The sequence below is a fragment of the Cibotium barometz genome, chromosome 39 (genome assembly GCF_041138505.1).
Source record: "Cibotium barometz isolate CiBa-2024 chromosome 39, ASM4113850v1, whole genome shotgun sequence".
NCBI lineage: Eukaryota > Viridiplantae > Streptophyta > Polypodiopsida > Cyatheales > Cibotiaceae > Cibotium > Cibotium barometz.
This window is the reverse complement of record NC_141084.1, coordinates 8,184,558-8,193,572: the sequence shown is the minus strand read 5'-3', so window position 1 is coordinate 8,193,572 and position 9,015 is coordinate 8,184,558. Positions and strand designations below refer to the sequence as shown.

Here is a 9,015-nt window from a genome sequence, read left to right as displayed (position 1 = left end):
AAAGGATAAGAAGAGGAGCTTGGGATCTATCCTCGCCCTACCAAGTTCCCTTGCCCTTGACACTATCTTCATCGTTGGAATGCTAGTAGTAATTGTTTTTCTAAATCTCTTCACCACCATGACATGCAATGGGAAAACCCAAAAAAGATCCACCACGTTCTACTACTACAGCATCTAGGCCTAGAGCATGGAAGCAATTGTAGAAGAGACATTCTTTTTTTAAAAGGTAACAAAATAACTTCTATTTAAACAAAGACAATACGTATTTCAAACGAGAGAGAGAGAGAGAGAGAGAGAGAGAGAGAGAGAGAGAGAGAGAGAGAGGGGGGGGGGAAGAGAGAGGATTGCTGCAAATGAGATGAGGCACCAGTCCTTTTAAAACAATTTTGTTGAGAGCTCCAACTTTATGTCCTTGTAGAGCACAAACGAGAGGCAGTACCCTTTGTTTGAGGTAAGAAACTCTTTGAACAACTTGGTCTATTGGGTTCTCAAGTGAGGTAAAGTTTTTTTTTAAAGGTAACAAAATAACTTCTGTTTAAACAAAGACAATACGTATTTCAAAAACGAGAGTGAGAGAGAGAGAGAGAGAGAGAGAGAGAGAGAGAGAGAGAGAGAGAGAGAGAGAGAGAGAGAGAGAGAGAGAGAGAGAGAGAGGATTGCTGCAAATGAGATGAGCCACCAGCCCTTCTAAAACAATTTTGTTGAGAGCTCCAACTTTATGTCCTTGTAGAGCACAAACGAGAGGCAGTACCCTTTGTTTGAAGAAGAGACATTCTTTTTTTAAAAGGTAACAAAATAACTTCTGTTTAAACAAAGACAATACGTATTTCAAAAACGAGAGTGAGAGAGAGAGAGAGAGAGAGAGAGAGAGAGAGAGAGAGAGAGAGAGAGGATTGCTGCAAATGAGATGAGCCACCAGCCCTTCTAAAACAATTTTGTTGAGAGCTCCAACTTTATGTCCTTGTAGAGCACAAACGAGAGGCAGTACCCTTTGTTTGAGGCAGAGGGGATTGCTGCAAATGAGATGAGCCACCAGCCCTTCTAAAACAATTTTGTTGAGAGCTCCAACTTTATGTCCTTGTAGACCACGTTGCTCAGCAGATGCACATGATCCTTTCTTGCCTTTGCACATGATCCTTTCTCCTCCATTTCTTGCCCTTAAATCAAGATGCACCTCCCAAAATCACCACCTTTCCTAATCAATATAGCACACCTATTATAGAGGTAAATCACTTGAGTTTCAGGAGTATTGTTGTTCTCTAATTTGGTTGCATGTCAAGTAACTAGGATTACAAGAAGACAAGCTAACTACTATTGTCTCATCAAGTAAAGATTTTAAAACATCCAAAATTTAGACTCCTGATTGGCTTTTCCCCATGGTGAGGTTGATTATATTCACACTAACCTACCAGCTAATTAAGAGACTATTGACATACCCACAAATAAACACTATGTGTATGCACTCTGACATCCCCTCAAGGAGTCTCACAAGTGGCGATACGTCGTAAACCCTACATCCAAAAACTTCCACTAGGGGGGCATGACAAAGCACCTTTTAAGGTTGGCTATGGATAGAAAGCAAGCCCCTCTAATTACCTTGTTTCATAAAGGATAAGAAGAGGAGCTTGAGATCTATCCTCGCCCTACCAAGTTCCCTTGACACTATCTTCATAGTTGGAATGCTAGTAGTAATTGTTTTTCTAATTCTCTTCACCACCATGGAATGCAACCTAAGGAAGAAGAGACATTCTTTTTTTAAAAGGTAACAAAATAACTTCTGTTTAAACAAAGACAATACGTATTTCAAAAACGAGAGTGAGAGAGAGAGAGAGAGAGAGAGAGAGAGAGAGGATTGCTGCAAATGAGATGAGCCACCAGCCCTTCTAAAACAATTTTGTTGAGAGCTCCAACTTTATGTCCTTGTAGAGCACAAACGAGAGGCAGTACCCTTTGTTTGAGGTAAGAAACTCTTTGAACAACTTGGGCTATTGGGTTCTCAAGTGAGGTAAAGTTTTTTTGTTAAAGGTAAGGAGACAACCTCTATATAAATTAAGGCAAACAAGGCTTGGTTTGAGGTAACAAACTGTTTGAACAACTTGGGCTATTGAGTTCTCAAGCGAGGTAAAGTTTTTTTTAAAGGCAAGGAGACAGCTGCTTCTGTATAAATTAAGGCAAACATGTATTTCAAGGGGCAAGAGCTTCAGATGAGAGGCCCTTGTTTGAAGTACTCGGTGAGGGCAAGTGCGACGAGGCCGAGCATGGCAGCTCGACCATTCCAGGTCTCAGCTTGGGCGGACATGATGGCTCCGGATGTGGATTCTTTGCTGACGCCCTTGAACATGGGCACTAGCGAAGCTGCCGAGATGACGAAACCGGCGAGCAGAAACAGCTGCAACCCATCACCATCCCTTATCTGTGAAGTCAGGTCCTGCCCCGTCGCAGCCTCCATGGCCATGGCCGCCGCAAACCCCAGCATGGCCAGCCTCCCATTTATCGTCTCTGGCGCCGGCCCGCTAAATGCAAACACATCGAAGAAGCTTGTGCCACCACCCTGCCACGCACGTTCATTATAAATCATTATAAGTTAATCATGATGCCTATTGCTCTGGATTCGAAGTTCCAAAAAGTTACGAAGCCAGCGCGATTTGAACCCAATATTGCTCGGGATTCGAAGTTTAGACGGGCCTTAGAAACCCTAGCGATTAATAACCCCCCATACCTTGTTGGGTTTCAGCGTAGGAGCAGCTTCTTTGCGAGGTTCTTGGGGCTGAATTGGCTTCTGATCTGAGTCTACCTGCAATATTTAAAATGCACAAATTTAGCAGGATCCGGTGGTACGTGTGCACGCATGGGTCGAGAAACTCAACGAACGGAATAAATTGTAGGTTGTGAGCCAATAAATCTCCACTACTATGCAATTAATTAATTAATTAGAAATAACTAGTTGTTGAGAAGGCGGACGACTTACCTCCGGCGGGAATTCGCAAGCTCTGATGATGAAACTGGGGAGTTGAGAGCGAGGAGAAATAGAGGAGGAGGAGAGGGGCCGGCCAGCTAGAAGAGGAACTGATGAATTGAGAAAGCTTGAAGTAGAGCTTGAGAGAAGGGCTCCATGGCCGGCGAGGGAAGTAGCCATAGCTAAAAGAGCTCAAGCGGAGAGAAAGGGACAAAATTAAGCGGAGCTCAAGCAGATTATAGAGAACAAAATGGGGCAAAATCAAGCCCAGAGTGCATGAAAGAAAGGAAGAGGAGGAGGAATATTTATGGGAAACCAAAGCAAGGCTCTAAATCTAGAGTGGAGATGATTCCGGGGTTGCCTACAAATTTTTGCATGCTACTCTAATTAAAGTGAGACAATGAAGTGAGGAGTGCCTATTTCTCCACGTCCACCACCCCCAGCTCGACTCTCCCACCACCACCAGCTCTCAAAGACCTTGCACACAACCCCCCGTCAAATGACCAGTGTACTTTGTAGCGTAGAGGTTACTCCACGTGCATGTAATATTAGATGCTATTAGATGAGATGCTACTTCTTTCTTCACTTCGTATATTAGCTGCTACTGCTACTTTTTTTCACTTAATATTAGATGCATTACTTTTTTTGTTTTGTTTTTGTGGAAGCATCACAGAATAGTGTAAAGACTATGAGATCAATGTATCTTAAGGCTACAGTATGCTACATGTCTAGATACACGTATATATTTGCGTGGTTCTTGAATATAGTTTCATTTTAGATTATGTGGACATATATGGTTGATTGGTGAAATATGAATCACGATTGTGTTGAAACAAATCATGTCTCCCGACTCCACTATAATAGAGTGGAGTTATAGCCTGCCAGTCATCGCGCTGGTGGGCAACTTAGTGTTATTTTTGTAGACCTCGAAAATTGTTGCTGCGCAGCCTACTGGTCCAGTTATTAGCCAAGCTATGGGTGCCCGACCCATAGCTTGTCCAGTAGAGCCACAGTAGGCCAACAAAAATATAGGGGGTTGCCCTATTTTTTTTCTTGCACTGCAGAAACTATAGTGCACACACAAGGGGAGCCCCCTGCTTTTTCGCTTATGCATGTGTAAGTGTGCAAGTAAAGTTGAAGATAACAAATTTGCACAAGATTGAGGCCAAAACATAGAGAAATCATTAAAGATAACTATTCTGCACAAAGTTGAGGCCAAAACATAGATTTTAGTACTTAATCGTTTTGTGGTAAAGTACATCTCGAATTGTAGAAGAAAAGAGTAATGCCTTATCAATAATAAGCAAACCAAAAAGATAAGAACATAATAAGGTGCAATATGAGCACCGATCATTAGAGGGAGTTGAGATTGTATCAAGATCCTCATCATGGATGGGCCATTTCTAGTAGTCACCATCTCCGCCTTCCTCATCGGCATCAAAAAGTACCTCATCCTCTCTAGAATTGATAATATCCTCATTGAGTTGCTCTTCGGTGATATCTTAGCTTGCCCCGTCTCATTGCCTGGATAGAAGTGTCGGTAAATCTAACAATAGGACAACTGACCAAGAATCATTTATTGTGTCTTTATAAAGAGAACAAACATAAACATCATCAGAAGTAATTATAAATATTATTAATTAAAGGATTCTGTTACGAGGAATAAATTCATGGAATTTTTTATTCTCACGTTTTTCATTATTTATGAATTCTCCCTAGACGGGTTTAGATTGAGACACTTTCTAAATCCGGACGATCATAGCTTAGTTTATGCATACGAGGTGATCCTCTAAATGCATGAGAATATGGGTTGCATTGTCTTGATTCTATAAGTTCTGTATAGCTATTTATATTTTGAATCAATTACTTTATTAATTGATTAGAATAGTTGATGTAACTGAAGATTCTTGGGTTGGATAATAGAGGCAAGCTAGTGGTCAGGAAGATTTTAAGACACTCGATCTTGGGTGTCGACAAAATACTATTTGATTTCCTAATAGCATGCATCATTTATTCCATTTTGCGTGGCATATATAGTTATTGTCAATGGATACATTTATTGAGACATATGAAAGCTGATCCCTTATGCATATTTAATTTTACAAGAGATGTTTACATTTATATGGTTTAAGGTTTATACCTAGTTTGAGTACTTTGGCTAGTATGTACATTAAAGCAAGCTATTTTTGTTGAAGTTGATGTCTTTGTAAAAATAGACACTATTTTGAGCCCCACAAGTTATTTCAAGAAAAGGGGATATTCATGATGGGAGGCGACACACACTCGAGGAGACATCTATTTTGCATGCTTGACCGAGGAGGCGCACACGGTTTGGAGAAGACGGGTGCACGTTAGTTTGTTCTACATGCTCGTGGGGCGATACACACTAGAGAGTCAGTGATCATCCTTCGTGATCGTCCTTCAGGACAAAAAAAGAGGTGTGCATCTGTTTATCATCACTGATACACATTGTTCTATTTCCGTTCATGCTCTCCTTGTTTCAGTAACATGAGCCCTCATGCGCTGCAAGGTTATCATTCCGGAGAGGGTGATCACAACAATGGCATCTAAAATAGGCTTGTCTCATTGGGTACCTCCGTTTGTTGAGCTTCCCATGCTAAGGTGATATTGTCACACAAAGAACGATTTTCATACAGAGCATGGGCTTAGCTTCGGGGCCAACCCAAGCATGTAGACATACCAGACAAAGATTAGCTATGAGTATTCCAGGTTCCTAAGAGAGGGAAAATTGTGAAGTACAAGGACTTAAAGCCTCACCTCTATCCACAAATGGGTGACCTTGCATTATAAGGTGTACCACCTAGAGACCATCAATCATGACCTTTCCATTGTCTTCGCTCATGGTTTTGTTTACGAAATAGCACAACAGGCCCTACTGCTATTGACAGAGGAAAGTACAGGGCTACATGAGCTGAGTTTGCAGAGTCTGTTAATGCAAATGCTAAAGCACATGGGAAGCTAGAGAAAGAAATCCAATGGGCTACTATTCATGAACCTATAGCATACATGTAAATGGTCCCATGGGTAAAACACTATAAATAGGGCCTTGGGCTTATGGATAGGACCTTTTATCGTTTTACTTATCTTCGACATTCCATTGTACCTTTGGCTCCTACTATGGAGATTGGCTCCTACTATGGAGATGGCCATCTTTGGTCAAGGCTCATAGCTAGCTTTCAAGCCATCCTCTTGGTGAGAGGTTAACACACTAAGGCCATTATGTATCTTTCTCTATGCTACATACACAATGGTACATACACATATCGATTCTCTCTCTTGCTCATCTTTGGCTATGATGCTTGGAAATGCTAATTTCATGTGTAATGGATGCTAGAATTCATCTTTCATATGTTTGATTTCATCTTTAACTCTAGATCCATTCCATTTGGTATCAGAGCCTTGATTTTGATTTCATGTGTAATGGGCGCTAGAATTCATCTTTCATATGTTTGATTTCATCTTTAACTCTAGATCCATTTGGTATCAGAGCCTTGATTTTGATCCACTTTCAAGGTTCTTGGTGCATGAGATTGGTATTTCTTGATTTTCTTGAATTTCTTGGTCCTTCCTTGGTTAATGCTCCCTAATCATGCTCTAAATCTGTTTATATTGAAGGATTAGGAGAGATTTGGGTGCTAGAGGTCCCCTTTTGATCAATTTTGGCCAAAAATTGGGCTCTCGGACCAAATTTTGGAACACCCGCACCAAAATTTGAACTGCAAGACCAAAATTGGGAGAAAATTAACTAATCTTGAATAAATTTTCCTTAATCCTCATGTTTTTCACTAATAATCCTATTTCTTGGAGCTTCCATGGTCATTAATCTCCATACATGCCCCGTTTGAGCTCAAATCCTTAGGGTTTTTGTTGTGCAACTCATGAGGAAGAGGTAGAGTATCATTTTTGAGGTGATTTTCTGAAATTTTTTGGTCGCTCTTCTTTCCCTCACTCAAACCCTAGGACCAGAGAATTTTGTGGTCATTTACCTTCCATAACACCATTTGCTCAACATTAGAAGCTTCAATGCCATGTATTTGAGCCATCTGTAAGCAATTTTTGGTATTTTCGTCTCTTTTGCCCGTTAGGCTCTCGCAGTAGTGCCGGCTACGTGAAGGGCCTCACGGATAAATGTTGATAGCTACCAAGTCAAAGAAGCATGGCTAGAGTCCTTCTAAGTTTGGCACAAAGGGTAGAGAAGAAGTGGAGACCATTTGCAAGAGTTCTTGGTGATTTTTGTGGCTATGGTGAACTTCCAAAAACCAGAGAATAAAGTCTTCAAAAATAGATCAATCAATGGTGGTTCTAAACACTCTTTAGTAAGCGGCTATTCAACATTTTCCATGAATCAAAGCTTCCATTGTAATCAAGGGGATTCCATGTATGGAAAGCCCTAAATTATAGAAATTAGGGTTTCCTACATGCTTAATTAGCTCATTGGTATTGTCTACATGCGAAAAATGGGAGTACATAGCAAACTAATTGCTCTCATTTGCCATTGAGCCACATGTGGGATGCCTTTTTGAAGAGTTTGATGATCAAGGCAAGCATTCATGCCCTTATGATGAATTTTTAGCTTACCATACTCCAATGGGATGCCATTGATCATTAGAGAAGGGAATCTTCATCAAATGAATGGTATTATGCATGCACATGAATGCAATGGATGTGATTCTATGCATTGGAAGAGTTATGGAACCCATGAATGAGATTTTGGCACCAATTTTACATTGATATGACACATATTCTCAGATCTTTGAGCATTGCTAAGCGTATTGGATGCCATTAAGCCACTTATAGCCATCTCAATGCTATGAGGAGTCACATGGAGTGTGGGCATGCATATGAGATTGTGGATTAAGCTATTGATCTTGCTTACCCTCACATGCTATTGTTGTGGTGATTGGAATTGAGTGGTTTTGTTGGATGGAGGGAAGATTCTTGGGATTTGATTGAAAAGCACGAGTCCATGCTCTTTGGTTGTAATGAATGAGTTGTAAAAGGGCATGAGTCATGCCATGTGGTTGTAAGTAATCTTCCTTGCTTTTACATTCAAGCAAAGCACACTATCACATCACAATTGTTTTCACAACTTTCCATTCCTAGCATCTAGTATGTTGGAAGGTACCTTGGACACATTAGAGAAGAGGCCCGAGGGGAGCATGGCTTAAATCCACCGTGCTGTGAGTGCCTTGGGAAAGCGGTATGGTGGAGGATTAGGTACTGAGGTAAAGACATAGTCCCAACTTGTGCCGAGAATCGGACTAGGTACGAGGGTGGGAAGAGCTTGGCTAGGAGATTAGCAAGCTTTGAAGCGCTTCATCGAAGACATTGGTACATGTATTGTAGTGATCCACTTGGGTTATGCATGGATTTAATGCCTATTGGATGAGGCAAACATTGGGGCAAGGTGTTATGCAGTTTATGCAAGATGCCAATGAGTATTAATGCTGTAAATTTTATGCTTAGGAGATTGAGATTTGGCTCCTAATACAAAGGAGATCATACCAATTTTTTTTTTAAAAATTCTATGCATGGTTGGAGTTATGGGCATTGGTGAGCACATCCTATGAGCTTTTGGATGCCAATGGAGTATTGGATGCTTGAACAAGTGAATTGGGGCAAGCATAAAGCCATTGGTCACTAGGAAGGACACTTAGGTAAGATTCTGCAGAATTGTCAAAACCCTACTTCACTCAAAATCCTTTAGGACTGAATTAAAGGTGATTACACAAGCTCTTAGTACTTCCTTAGAACTACCCAACAAGCCCTTAACCTTCAAAATTCGATAATCCTTTAGGGTGGAAATTAGGGTTTTACCAGGATTGATAAACCCTAATTCAATCACACAGGGAGTTTATGGTCTCATAGATCTAATCACATAGGCTCATAGAACTCATCAAGGGCTTCGATTTGAGCAAGAAATTTTTGAATCCCGATTTTTTAGCTCAAGATATAGTCAAAATAAGATTTCAGCCTATAATACCGAGAACCCTAAAACAGAGAGATATAGCCCATCTCATTTATCCATACCAAGTGCA

The 9,015-nt window shown here is 40.8% G+C and overlaps 1 protein-coding gene across 1 annotated transcript; it reads right to left on the bottom strand.

Moving 5' to 3' along the window:
* Positions 1-1,858: 1,858 nt before the first annotated feature.
* Positions 1,859-3,297, bottom strand: LOC147615681 (low molecular mass early light-inducible protein HV90, chloroplastic-like). Its single transcript, XM_086778237.1, has 3 exons — positions 2,969-3,297; positions 2,720-2,794; positions 1,859-2,551 (listed from the first exon to the last, which is right to left on the bottom strand). Exons 1-3 carry the CDS (start codon positions 3,134-3,136, stop codon positions 2,201-2,203), a joined length of 594 nt encoding a protein of 197 aa, XP_086634363.1. The 5' UTR covers positions 3,137-3,297; the 3' UTR covers positions 1,859-2,200.
* Positions 3,298-9,015: the final 5,718 nt, after the last annotated feature.

Excerpts from the sequence above, each read along its gene's own strand:
- LOC147615681 (XM_086778237.1), bottom strand. The coding sequence starts at position 3,136 with ATGGCTACTTCCCTCGCCGGCCATGGAGCCCTTCTCTCAAGCTCTACT. Across the intron at positions 2,795-2,968 it reads CTTGCGAATTCCCGCCGGAG|GTAGACTCAGATCAGAAGCC; the intron begins GTAAGTCGTCCG and ends TAAATATTGCAG. Across the intron at positions 2,552-2,719 it reads CTACGCTGAAACCCAACAAG|GGTGGTGGCACAAGCTTCTT; the intron begins GTATGGGGGGTT and ends CGTGCGTGGCAG.